The sequence below is a fragment of the Gymnoscopelus microlampas genome, assembly GCF_963454915.1.
Source record: "Gymnoscopelus microlampas genome assembly, chromosome: 3".
NCBI lineage: Eukaryota > Metazoa > Chordata > Actinopteri > Myctophiformes > Myctophidae > Gymnoscopelus > Gymnoscopelus microlampas.
In genome coordinates, this window is record NC_139940.1 from 31,422,781 (window position 1) to 31,437,300 (window position 14,520).

General features: G+C 39.4%; 1 protein-coding gene across 1 annotated transcript in view; it reads right to left on the reverse strand.

Annotated features, from left to right (window-relative positions):
* Positions 1-1,606: 1,606 nt before the first annotated feature.
* Positions 1,607-14,520, reverse strand: part of LOC311041029 (lysophosphatidylcholine acyltransferase 1) — a 38,507-nt gene continuing 25,593 nt past the window's right edge. Inside the window, exons 6-14 of the mRNA XM_084051466.1 lie at positions 13,721-13,779; positions 13,068-13,102; positions 11,174-11,228; positions 10,492-10,574; positions 8,263-8,388; positions 5,788-5,941; positions 5,332-5,430; positions 3,659-3,800; positions 1,607-2,165 (exon numbers count right to left, since the gene is read on the reverse strand). Of these exons, the coding sequence (XP_083907592.1) occupies positions 1,936-2,165; positions 3,659-3,800; positions 5,332-5,430; positions 5,788-5,941; positions 8,263-8,388; positions 10,492-10,574; positions 11,174-11,228; positions 13,068-13,102; positions 13,721-13,779 (983 nt within the window). The 3' untranslated portion in view covers positions 1,607-1,935. The remainder of the gene's footprint in view (positions 2,166-3,658; positions 3,801-5,331; positions 5,431-5,787; positions 5,942-8,262; positions 8,389-10,491; positions 10,575-11,173; positions 11,229-13,067; positions 13,103-13,720; positions 13,780-14,520) is intronic.

Here is a 14,520-nt window from a genome sequence, read left to right on the forward strand (position 1 = left end):
GCTCTGTATGTCTCAGGCTTAGATCGCTAGCTCCTTATTTCTTTTTGCAATTTAACATGTAGATTTCTGAAGTGTATGGCAGACCGAAAATAACCATCATAGCTTTCTTGAAATTAAGTTATACTAAGATCCACTGCAGGCTCATAATACTGTACATTTAAAGCTCACAATGAGCTGTCACGTGTAGCAAGTCAAACGATGAAGTCAATCACCTATACAAAAGTCAATAACTGGGCAAAACTGGCACCATGGGTGGCATTTCAAACTCCAGATAGGGCGTTCAAACACGAGTAGGACAGTGCATGAAAAAGGTGCCAAAATTAAAATAAACGCACCAAAGCACCAAACGTGCTGTATTAAAGACCAAACAATACAACATCTTCCATGCATATATAAGCAAACAAAACAAGGAAGACAATTTTGGTAACGCCAGAAGGTTTAGCATGGTGAACACGATTTTGAAGCGAAAAAAGCCTGAAGTATAAAGCCTCAAGTAAAGACTGAATTTTGCTTCTGTGGAAAAAAAAGTGTCATGTGACGTGTTACTCGCCTTCACTTTGTATGTTGAGCATGCATTTTTGTTGCTGAAGCATATCAGGTTTAAATGTTTTGTAAAGTTATGATTATTGCATCCTTCACAAGTTGCTCATTCCTATCTCTGTATAAAAAATACAGTATACCAGGACAGCAGAAATGTCCATGAGTTGACTGAGATATAATAGGATGGGGGGGAAAAAATAAAAGGTGGTCAACCATGAGCTATTTAAAAATGTGATGCAACAGGAATGCAGATTGTAAAATAATACAGCATGGTCTTTGGAATGATCATTGACCAGAGTGAGTGACAAAAGTGAGCACGATTTGATGATACCAAAAGTTACACATTCTGATACAAAAAACACATTTCCCCGCTTAAAGCCATTGCACCACTGAATTGAAATGGGCAGTAACAATGTATCTAAAAGACATAATCACTGACTGTGTTTTTGGTCCATGTCCATTAAAGTTTCAGACATAAAAAAGAGGAAAAGCTCTGCATATCTCATTGGAAAGAAAAGCCTTGGTGAGGTTTGTTTGAATGGCGAATGATACCTCATGCACACAGGAGTAGCCCAGTGAAATGTGAAAAATGACGACATCATACAAGTTTAAATTGTTTTTGTTACTGAACCCTGAGCTAAATGAATATATATATATATATATATACACATATATATATACATATATATATGTACTTTATATAATATTGTATAATTTTAACAGGCTCATATTGATTATAACCACCTACAAACACTGTGTGAGCACCTCGAGTTTAGCCGTTGAAGTTTAACACTTCAAGTGGTTAAAACATTTGTCACTGGTCCTCTGAGGTCTTTCTCCTACAGACATCCGCTATACTGCTCAGACACATATGAGCCCATGCATTTTACTTACACATTTCAGTTCAAAAAGGCAGCTACCATTAAAAGGAAGAAATAAGATAAGTTAAAAAAAACACTGATTTCACTAAAAACGAGTTTCCTTTACAGACTAGGGCCTGTTTGCTTCCCTCATTGTGAAAACATGCACAGTCAAGTACCATGTTGAAAAATATACCCCAGGAAAAGCAGGAATTTGAGTGCTTGCCCTTCAAGTATTCAAGCATTGTATCTGAAACCGCCACCGTTTGGCATTTAGACGTTCTTCCACCAAGAACAACTTAAACAAAAATAATCTAAAAGAAAATAAACTCTTATCAGGCTAAAAATAACTTCAGAAAATGTTATGGAAAAGATAATAAAAAAGGGGGTAAACGTCTTCTTTTTCGTAGTTCTGGCTAATCACTCAAATACAGCCCCCTAATGTAACACATTAACACCCATTTACTACAGTACCCACACACACATTCCCTCCACCCTCTCACCAGGAGAGGTGAGGGCCTCCCTATAAACTATCCTAGGTGTGTTTCTTGAGTCTGTCTATTGTGCTGTAATGGTCTTTAGGGCTGAAGTCAGGACAGATACCGTTGGCTGTTTTGGGAGTGGCAGTGCCTTTGTTGGTGGTGACGGGGAGGCTGGGTTTGAGCTGGTGGCCACGGTGGTGGCAGTTATTGAGGACTGCATTGTCTGTATACAGGTGCTCCTCAGCAAAGTCTGGGTGCTGCTCCACAAAGCTCCTGAACCTTTCTGTATAGCAACACCACAAGGGGGCAGCAGACACAAAGAGGAGAATGTCAGAGGATTACATAATTCTCAGAGAAACTGGCATTGCTGAAGGGCCAGTGCTATCGTTGATGGCACAGCTCTCAATGATGACTTGACTGTCTCGCACTTAATAAAAGACACAGGCCTGGAGAGATGATGAATGACTGATGAGGTAGGGGGCTGATAAAATGAACTGACAGTGAATATAACACCCCGAGTGGTATATTCACCTCAGCTTGACCTCATGGGACATCAAGGTACTTTCTATTGATGCAAATTATATTAACAGTATTATTTCCCAAGCATGTACTCCATTCAAATGGATAATCTGGACCAGTAATTAGGAGACATTTCAGATGCAATTTGGAAGATTTATGAGACGACGGGAGTCTCTTTAGATTCAGACGTCTATGACGAGGCAATTGTGGAAACATACGACTAAAGCCACATAAGGCTGGTAAATGTTTTTCTTTTTCGTTCAAGTATTTAAGGAAAAATGCTTGAAGGATTTTCCTTCAAGTATTAATAATTTGTTTGTAGAATCTCATTTACCTTCAAGTATTATTATTTTTTTTTTTTTGCAGAATCTCATTTTCCTTCATGTAAAAGAAAAATGATGGGGCGCTCAGGTGGCGCAGTGGTAAAGTACCTGCCCACCACCGCGGAGTCTGGGGGTTCGAATCCACCGCGGTACATCTGGCTTTGTCGAGCGTCTACACGAACACAATTGGCCCGTGTTCGGGGGAGGGAAGCTGGGCGGGGAGGGTGATAATTGTCACTGCACATACTCCTATGGGCTGGGGCGGCACCTGTCAGAAGGGAGTGTTGGGCGGGAGGAGTAGGACGAGTAGGAAGGCTATACGTCCTCCCGGTGGGGGCTCCTCACTGGCAGGTGAGCCAGTAGGATACAACAGCAGTGACAACACACAGAAATGTGTGTGGGGAGGAATACATATATACCCCAATTTAGCACAATGGCTAAATTGGGGAGAAAAAGCAACAAAAACTAAAAACTGATGGTACTGTAAAGTTTTACCGATTATAAATCTTAGAGAAAACTGCAATGGAGAAAAAAGTGTCATAAGAACACAATCAACAAAGTAGATCAAAGATTCCTACAGTGTACACCGTACATACGGCACTGTCTATAATTATAAATGATACCAAACCCATTCAATGACATTTGGTCAGGCAAAATGAAGGTTCTGGTATCAAATTGTTGAATACTGTCTGGGATAAGTAAGGTATTATTTGCCATGGAAAAAGACTTAACCACCATATTTTACACTTCGTCATATGGTGGTGTCACATCGCGACGCATTGTGAGTTTGTAGATCTGGTATTTAAAATAATAGGGATGCCAGTTTGAAAGTGGTAAAACAAGTAAAGAAAAATACATGGAGATGCAAATTGTCCTGGAATGGACATGAAAATGCAAATTGTCCAGGGAAGCTTCAATATATGAGAATAATTACCATATGTGATCTTGCCCGTGTCTTCCACGTCGATGGCACTAAACAGGTGTGACACACTGAGGTTGGCCACTCCTAACGCTGTCTTTAGGATAATGGCCAGCTCTGTCTCTGTGATGGCTCCATCCTCCTCTGCCTCAAACATCTGGATGCATTGTGAATGAAAATATACCTTTGTGAGATTTGCCGCCAGGTGTACAACAAAAGAGCTGCTGTCAGATAAACAAGCACATATTCTGTACAGGCCCACAGTGTGTGCGTGGCAATAACGGCCGTTGAATGGAAGTAGTGTGGTTCATATAATACATGTGTATTCCCCAAATGAATGAATGTGTAAGTTAACAAAGAAAGAAATAGTTGCTACTTTGGAAAAGTTGGAGATATTTTTTTGTTGTTAGATTGTCAAAGAAAAAAATAAAATGTTATATTATTGAACACATAAAAACAATGAAAAATCATGTAAACCTTATGAACACCATTCAGAGACAGATTATCCCATGACAAGAGCAAAAGCCTGGTTGCTTTATAAACCATTCATTAACTTCAATCTAAGCTTGTGAAAAGGTAATACAACTAACAACAATTGGAATAGTATGCACCTACTGCTAATTTTGTCATTTGTGCTAGATCCATAATTGACTGACCCCGAGGGATCTGTTCTTGGTCGCCTAATTCTTTGCCTCACCAAATCTCTTCACTGAAATGAGCAGATCTACAAGCGTTGCGAGCATGCAGATCTACTATATTTTGCCAAATGTTCGCCTATTTTTGCCATATGTGTTTGTCTATTATGACATGCCAAGAATAGGGACGTTGCTTGTGGCCAGGGTTGAGCTGTAGGGGGTACGGGGGGGTACGGCGTACCCTTAGTTCTGACACTGTGGGAGCTGGGGGCGCGCGTGCACGCACCGTCAGCGGCGGTCTTTAACGCCTTAAAGTTTAAAAACAATAGCCTCTCAAGGTTCGCGCCGTCAGTGGCGAGCCGTTCTCAATAGCGTCTACCTGGCTGCTTTGCATAACATTAGGCTACTCGAGAAAAGACACGGACTTGAATTGAATGTGTTACATTCCTCTCACAATGACAGACAACATCTCTGCACTGCAAGGTGTGAAGGGGATCGCTTAGCAGAGGACCCAGTTCTCTGAGACAAGACAAAGACAAGTTGTCTGATTATTTTAAGTAGGCCTACTTATGTGTGGGTGAGTCTATGTAAAGGGCTTTTATATAAAAATTAAAAGGAAATAAAATAATTAATTTGAAACAAAAATAAAAACAACAAATTAACAATGCAACAATACAACAACAAAATAATACATATGATTACATTAATAATCACATGTTGAATACAGTATTTCAACTAGCACTGAGCTGAGTGGCTATGTGCATGCACGTGCGCGCGCGTGACGTCATAAAATACAGTACCCTTAGTTCAAAAATCCACAGCTCACCACTGCTTGTGGCTAAGTGTGCCAGGCAATAAACAAAAAAAGGAAGGGTTACCAACATTTACAATAAGATGTGCTTATCGATTGATAAATCTTCCATTATGATTTGAATGTTGAAACAGGTTGGTCTGAATGACATTTCATTGTCATGATGATCCTTAGCAAGCATGTAAAAAGTCCCCCTCCCCACCTGCTGGCTAGATAAGCATGAAGCCTGGAACACGACATACCTTAAAGGCCAATCTCATCGTTGCCAGAGTTTTTGCGGGTCTGCATACAACAGATAAGGCAATCACATATTCTCTGATATCCATGGAGTTGTCTTCATACTGGAAAAAGAAAAAACAGAGGCGTGAGAATCGAGCAGATGGGGTGTGAGGCAATTAATTTCCCTTTCTGGTCCATTTTTCTTTGGTAGTATTGTGGGTGTCATTTTGATTTACTAAGACCTTTCTTTGATTTGACACCACACTATGGTGGCTGTATTGGAACCACACCAACGTAATTAATATAACAGGAACCACGGGTTAGATCGGTCTCATTTATCCCCTTTCGTGTTTTGATTTCTGAGTGCTTGGGGGTGATTTGTGCACACACAGTGTATTCAGTGAAAATAACTTAATACTACTACTACTACTAATAATAATAATAAAAACATCTGTCTTTAAAAAGTCCTTAGTTCTGACCTCGTCAAAGAGAGAGAACAGGTCTCGCAGCAGGTCTGAGACGGGCACATCCAAATACTGAGCAAAGTCCTCTAAGCTCAGTTTCTCTCCCTCTAGCTTCCTGGCTCTGTTCCCATAATCCTGCAGAACCTTCTCTGTGTTTTGAGGTTTCAACCTGCCACCGAGGAGAAAAACATATTTAGAATTGAATAAGTGGATACCTGGTGGGTATTCTGGTTTGGTATACTGTGATGCCATGCCATCATCCAAAAATAACTCTGAGAACAAGGGAATGCAGACCATCTAGTTAGTAGACCCACTGCCGATCCTCCCTTTACACGTTGCAAATTGAGTCCCCAATGCCCCCCCAGGAATGCCCATCTTTATATTATGTTACATCCCACGTTGTATAGTAATGTCTCCTTCAATGTTACCTATCAAATGTGCTTTGTTTTTTTTAAATAATATATTTTTGGCCCGGTGCCAATTTTCTAAGTGATCCTGGGCGCTACACTCCCCTCACCAGCCTAGGGAGGCCAGGGCCGAGCTCATGCCTCCTTCAATGCATGAGAGCCAACTGACCTTCTTGTCACCTGACAGGGGGGAGTTTCCCTGGTTGGACGTAGCGCGTGGAAGGAACACGTTATTCCAACCAGTTCCCTTCTCCTCCATCAGTCGCCCCGGCTGTCATGTCAATTACTACATGTTTTTGTGAGGGTATTAACTACCCTGAGAGACACGGGGAGAACATGCAAACTCCACACAGAGTAGGCCCTTTCGCCAACCCCACCTAGGGTATGGGCGCTGATGACGCGGAGGAGAAGACACGCCCCCAGCACCCACAGCGTCCCTGGAAGGGAATCGAACCCAGGACCTTCTAGCTGTGAGGCGACAGCGCTACCGACTACGCCACCGTGCTTTGTGTCGTGTCTGTGTGTGTAAAGGGAATGTTTATTTAGTGCGGTTAATTTGCATTAATTTAAACTGCTGTTTGTGTTATGAGTACATGCACACAGAGCACGATTATAAGGAGACAATTAAGCAACGTAATTATGTTTCGAAATGAGGTTGACTTTTCAAAAATCAACCTGTATGAATGAGACATCACCAAAATAAAAGTTTTATGTGAAATAATACCGACACATTTTCAGACACTCCTGTTTTTTATTCTAGAATAAACCAACATCTTTAATTGTATGTACATGTTTTTGTTTTTATTTCACACTTGCTTTGGCAAAGTTAACATGTTTCCAATGCTAATAGAGCCCCTTTGAAAATAATAGATTTTGAGAGAGAGAAGTAAGGAGGGGTGAACAAGAGCGAAAGAGAGAGAGCGAGCGAGAGAGCGAGAGCGATAGTGAGAGCGAGAGAGAGATAGAACTGATGCTGTGTGTCGTTGTGCAGCAAATAATAAAAAATTAAATACTTGATACTATATATCATACTGCACTGCACTTTGTTACGTGACATGGTTTCAACTCATCATTGTACTATATAATTCAGTACTGTGGTATTCCCTTGATCAAGAAGCGAGCAGCATATTACTCTTCTTGTTTGTTTATGAAGCATAACCTGCACTTGCTAAACTCCCTCTCAAGTCATTGTACCAGATCACAGGATAGGATTGTGTTGGAGGTTTCTCAAACAAGAACAAAGCTGGGTAATATTGCCTTCAGGCAGCAAATGCACCTTACTGTATGTATGGAACAAATATCAGGTTAGTTTTAAGTAGGATTGCTTTGTCCCCTATGGTGCTTGTAAGATTTTATTCACCAAAATTCCAATGCCAAATTCACCTGCCTGATGTGCACATTGCCTTGCTGTCATTTTTAGGGCCTACTGTATATCATAACATTTCACTTTTGGTCTTTTTGGGGGGGGTTCTATGATGTACCTTAGAACCCAAAATAAAGAAAATAAATCAATGTGAAGATTTATTTTTGGTCTGGGTATTTCTGCAAATGTGGACACAAACTGGCTGTCTGATCTGCTTCTCAATATAACGCTACAAAGGAGCCGCTTGTAATAATCCCAGCCACCAGGGAGAGAAAACTTGGAAGTACGTCTGGGTCGGGCCATGACTTTTTGTTTTGTTTCAATCAATTCAAGATTCAATGATGAGTTTTACCGCGAGGGACAATCCATGCATAGTTTTTACATCACTTTCTCGGTTGAGTCTCTTTGAAAACTTTTTGCCATTACTACCAAATGAATCACCCGTTTCAGTTTTAATTCAAACCTTCATTTTTATAGTCAAACATGATTTTATTTGTAATATTCAAAGAGCCTTAAAACACAGTCAGCATCAGCCAGTACACAGTACCAGAACCTGGAATTTGCATGATTTCTAACTTTTTCTACTTCCTATAATTTTTATCATTACCCTCCCATCAGTGGGAGGGCAAAAGTTTTTGTGTACTTCAAGTTTATTAGTTTTTTTTTTACCTATCTTAGATTTGTGTGGGAATAATTCTTAAGGAGGTGCAAGGGACTCACCCCAGCCTCCTCACAAGCTTGGCAAACTCTAAGAGACAGGTGTCCACTGGAAGTCTGAGTGGGCCCTCTGCCATGGCCAGCTGGCAGTCCTCAAATGAGCAGTCAGTGATGGGGACCCCCAGAGCTCTGGAAGACAACACAGAGTAGACAGTGAGCCTACATGGATCAATACAGATACTACACTAGTACGTTCACACCATACGATACATGCTTTAACCCATTTAGACAGTGGCTCTCAACCTGTGGGCCGGGGCCCACCGGTGGGCCGCGCGGGGGCATTGCAAGTCAATTCAATTCAATATTCAAAAATAGCAGATATACAAGCTCATAGCGCATCACCGAGTGCCACGCTACGAGCTTGCAGATCAATTTTTTTTTTGTAAAATCGTGAACATTTGTGCAAATCTTTCAATATATATTTGTTAAAACAAACTTTTTTAACTAAAATCTTTGCTTCTGGGGATAAAAAAAAACAACGTATGTTTCATGTCAAGGGCCACTCTAGATTATATGTATTTGGCGACCGACCCCCATCTCAAAATATGTTGTTCCAGGGAACCCCCAGAAGCAAAGATTTGAGTTAAAAATGTTCGCTTTAAAAATGTATATATATTCAAATATTTGCACACATTTTCAAGATTTTTCAAAAACAGCAGATCTACAAGCTCATAGAATAACCAAAGAAATCTTAAAATGACACAGATGCGTTCCTGGATTGAGTTAAAACTTTGTAGGGAAGCAGCATTATGATGTTTGGCAGAGGCCAAAGTTGCATATCGTTTGGCTCAAGTACGGTAATGAAGTAAAAGTGATTGCAGATATGATACTGTACCAGTAGCCTGAGAGAGAAGAGCTCATATTAATTTATTTATAAAAATGAAAACAGAGCCAACACGCTATAGATCATTTGATGCTGCCAAACCTTTTCATTTCCGTTGGGAAAGGGATAAAATAATGGCTGCAGTTTAAATGACCAAACATTAGCAGTGATTCCAGTTATAAAATAATTTGAAACAATGGCTAGTCATGTCCCTTTCCCATAGTAAACTGGTACACAAACAAACCCCTGGTACCTTTCAAATCTAAGTATTTGAGAAATCGTGTCAACAGCTAAACCGAGAAGCCTTGAGAAACTGCCAGTTTTTTTTATTTTTTTTATTGCAACCTCAATAGCTCTTAAGATACAATTGTTAGTATAGCATGAGCTCAAGTAGACTGTGCCTTGAAATAACGGTGGCACAGCAGGGACTTGCATATATCCATGCAAATAAACAACAGGACTTCACAGAGTCTAGCCATGCTTATTTTTTCCCTCAGTAGTGTCTTACACAACTGTGAATCTGTCGGAAGGATTCAAACTGGGTTGAACCACATGAAAGACCAAAAACACTGCTTAAATGAATGCACATTTTAACATACTGCCACTGCAAGTCTCTTCTGAATTGGCTTTTTGCATAGAATCATGACCGCAAATTGACACAATTGGTACAGCCTAGGGCTTTTTCAAATGTTATCATTGTTTTCTCTCTTTCTTTTTTACATTCAAAGCTTCTACTGTGGTTTTCAAATTAAGCTTTGAATGACTATCCTCTTTTTTATGATGTCATCATAAACAACATTGTGCAAGCCAGCAGCACACAAGTTAGCTGGCGAGGACATTTCTATGACATACAGCTGAACTTTTGGCATTTGTGGCGCCCAGAAGCAAACCGTTTGCTTTTGGAGGTACAGTCTATAGAGACCAAAACATGCAATTCCAATTTGGGTTTGATTGGATGTTGCGTTCATGATATAGTGTTTTTGAAGGCAATTACAGGAAAACAGTACGGAGTATCAAAATACTGTTTGCTCATTGAATCACATTTTTGCAAGAAACACTGACACCTGTAGCATTTGTGGCACCCCCTATGGGTGTTCGTGAGATCAGCTGTGGCTCTGCGTTCTTTAGAGGCCCCTCAATGTGTGATAAAAACTTTTGCATTTTTGGTAAAAATGGGCCCCTCCCACAACCTTTGGAAAGCAATCATAACCAATGGGAATGAAATATGAAACATCTGAATGTTACATACTCCAAAGATAATGTATACCGATTTGTGTGAGGTTTGGACAAAATACATATTTTTGCACTTTAAGAGTTTAAATCATCATTCATTAAACGACATTATATGGAGCTCTTCTGTAACAATCAACAATAATCCAAAGTCAGTTTGACTTTAAGGTACCACTTACTTGGCCATGATGCGCCTGACATTGTTGGCAAAGAGAGCAGGATTACTTTTCTCTTCCTCAGAGGGCGTGTAGATGGGAAGGTACTTCAGAAATACAACATTACGTAATTATTACAAAATTCATGCATCTAACACGTGACTGAACTGGTGTATATACAATACAGAATATACAGCTATTTATTAAGCAGACAATGCTTTTCAGGTCAGGATACCAATTTCATCCAATCAGGAGAGAGAACTCACACAGGATACATATTAAACAAGTGAAATTGGAAGTGATGACACAAAGAATTGTGCAGACACAATTGGAACTGGAACACTATAAAAATAAAGCTGATGAATGGGTACTCTCTCCTGATTGGCTGAAATTGTGTCACCTACCTGAAAATGTATTTTCAGTTTATCAAAGAGCTGGAACATACTGAACATACACTCTAGCAATGATTACAATCAGAATATAGTGCTTTAACCTTTTAACCAAAAACGTCTCGTTTTGATATTTTAAGATATTTGGTGTAGAGGGGGAAAAGGACGGGCCTAGTATAGAGCCCAGTGGGACTCTGTTCAATGAAGTATAAACAGTAGGGTTTAAGTGGTTAAAAAGATTAGGGCATCGACTCTGAATTGGGCATTACCTATTATGTTCACACACATGCACAAACAAACACCACTCTGGCACTCACCTCTATCTCAAACTCATTGTGGAGCTGGCAGAGTGTCAGCCACAAGATCTCAAACCTGGCAAATAAAGGCAAGATAGCAAATTAAGTAACAAAAGTGTAGTAGTAAGAAAAGTATACAGAGCTTACGCAATAGTCCCCCCAAATAAATAAATAAGTTCATATTAACATTCATTGGTGCTCTGGACGGGATGTGAAGCACTACAGTCAGCAGTTCTCATGCAAGTCAGGCAGTGCCTTCTTGACATGTGAAACGAGTTAGAGGAAGTCAAAGACAAACAATAGCTCTAGAGGTTGAACTTCAAAAAGCCTTCAAAGAGTCATTCGAGAAGAGTTGCAAGTGTGTGTTACTTTAAATAAAGGAAACCTACAGTACACACACAGTGTGTGTGTGTGTGTGTGTGTGTGTGTGTGTGTGTGTGTGTGTGTGTGTGTGTGTGTGTGTGTGTGTGTGTGTGTGTGTGTGTGTGTGTGTGTGTGTGTGTGTGTGTGTGTGTGTGTGTACAGTCAGGCTGTGTACAGTTTTACTGCTATGATGGGAACAGCACCCTGGGGACCAAACAAATCAAAAAGGGTCAAACTCAGTCAGAGGATACTGTGAAGAGGATATTAACCACACCCTTTCTTCCACAGCCACGACTAATAACTTTCCAGGCCATTCGATCTCTTAACGCTGTACTTTGGATTCAGATGATAACTCTTATAGTATGAGGACTGTGACAGAATTATCCAAGGCAACACAAAACACAACATAATATAACTTTTTCTTTGATTTTCTTCAAATAAAGCAGTGTGCTTGGGTTTGACTGAGGAGCATAATCAATACAATGGTAATCATGTTGTGCTTTATTCAATGAAAGACTACAACAACAAAGCCATCAAGTACTGTACTTAAGTAACATTTTGAGGTATTTTAACTTTATTGGAGTATTTCCAATTTTCTGTACTTTTACTTCCACTCCACTACATCTCAGAGGCAAATATTGTACTTTTACTGCACTACAATTATTTGAGAACTTTAGTTACTAGTTACTTTGCAGATGTAAATTATTACATTATAAAACATACTTAAAACCCTTTAGCCCTATTTTATACTTAGGCTATTTGAAAACAGCTCACAAAATGTTGTGAGCTTGTATTTGAGCTTGCTATTTTCAAATATTTTAGTACTTTTACTTTTGGTACTTTAAGTATATTTTGATGCCAATACTTTTGTACTTTAACTCAAGTAACATTCACACAGGCCTTTTACTTGTAACATAGTATTTCCACATTGTGGTATTGATACTTTTACTTAAGTAAAAAATGTCAGTACTTCTTCCACTACTGCCTGCAAGTAATCCACAGACTTGCTAATGTCACACAATTTGTCAGAAACATGGCCCAAAGCCATAATACTGAAGCATTTATGGTTTATCAGGATTGTTCTAATTCTAATCATGTTTCCTGTAAAGCATGATTCATTCTGAACACATAGTCATGACGATTGAACAAATCATTCTTGACAGCCAGATCTAAACACAAAAGAGTATTCTAGGTTTACACTGTCTTTTAATGTTGCTTAATGCTGCTGCTTAGGTATTCAGAATGTGTCTCAATAATCCTATTGATTGACCGCTGGTTGGAGGGCTCCCAGCAGAAAAGCGATAGCTCTCCATTGCAGCTTACCAGCAATACGAGTGTATTACTAGAGGTTTAAATTTGATTCCCAATACAGTTCCACATACTGTAGATGTGAAGAATAATTGGCCGAACATGCAACACCAAAACGTGCTGAGGAAGATTCAACAGACAGCAGTGTAATTTGGATCCGGGGACCACTTTAAGAAAACGTGTCATAACATTGAATGAAACACAACATGCGTAAGGCTTGTTTAATGGCAGATGATGTACTCACGCTCCAGGCCCCTGCCACGTCCATGTGATTGTGTCCTACAGACAGAATAAAGGAAAACGTTTAATCACTGGTGCATATGACTGCATGTGGAATGCAAATTATTTAGTATTTAGTTTTCTGAGATCTTGGTTATAATGAAGGAAGACCAAGGAAAATACGGAAAAGAAATAAGAAAAAGAAAAACAAGTTTAATGCCATCTGTTTGCAAAGTGTGTGCTGTTTAAAACATTCAGCAAAACATTTTCTGTAAAGGCAGATCCAGGCAGTGTAGCTAGAAATATAACGTCTCCAGACCCAGTAGAGAGCCATGCATAATCAGTATTTTACACAAAATCCACCATGAAACCATCATGGCCTTTACTTGGCAGAAGAATTTGGGGCGAGCAACACTTGCACACACAAAAAAAAAAACATGCATGTGCAAACAAATTATGTACTGTATGAAAGGACGCGCACACACACACACACACACACACACACACACACACACACACACACACACACACACACACACACACACACACACACACACGTTCCTATTGTAAATTCATACCAAGGATATGACAGAAATGTATATTTTAATTGAATCCTAAGCAAAAGGCCAGCTAATATGCATGGCATGTTTCAGTGAACCCACTAAATTAAATTCTTACCATTTTATTTGGGTATCGAATCACCACTGGTTGCACTGGCACTGCTGGGATGAATGCTCCTATAAGAAAAACATGTATCTTAAAGTAATATATCACTTTGTCATAACAGATGTGTGTTATAGATTAAAAACATGCATCTTTGTCGGCTGTCAATCACCAGGAGCAAGATTTTCCTTTTGTTTGGCTTTATTTTGTTTAAGCAAAATGTACTGACTTTAGAAAGAGGCACACCAATTAAATTTGAGCTTACACATCTGCAGGTCAACAGTCATCGATATTTGATTGCCTTTTGAAAGTAAACTTGACCACCCTATTGGAAATGTTTACGAAGACCACAGAAGCAATTGTGTGTGTTGTATGTTCTTGCTTTATCGGTTCACTTTACTTAAAACACTCAATGACCACTTACGGTGACTTCACACTATAATGCTTTATAACAGTGATTACAATGTATTATCCAAATATTTTAATATATTACGACAATGAATATTATAATTCACTATGATCCTGTCTGAAAGAAAGTCTTCCAAGTCATTATAAAATGCTTTATAATGTGTTATGATTATTGTTATAAAGAATGGTGATAAGTAATGCATTATAGACCTTGGTGTTACCGCTGTGTTATCCAACAATGTGATGCTCAAAATGAAAAGGCAGATTGACTAAAAGCATGGGTTCTTTCTGGTATTATGGAGTCACCTCTGGAGACAGCCCTATAGACATACAGTACTTTAAGTTTAATCTAAAAATAACTTCAATAAGTATGGCAGGGGCAAGGCCATTACAGATTATTTCCCCGT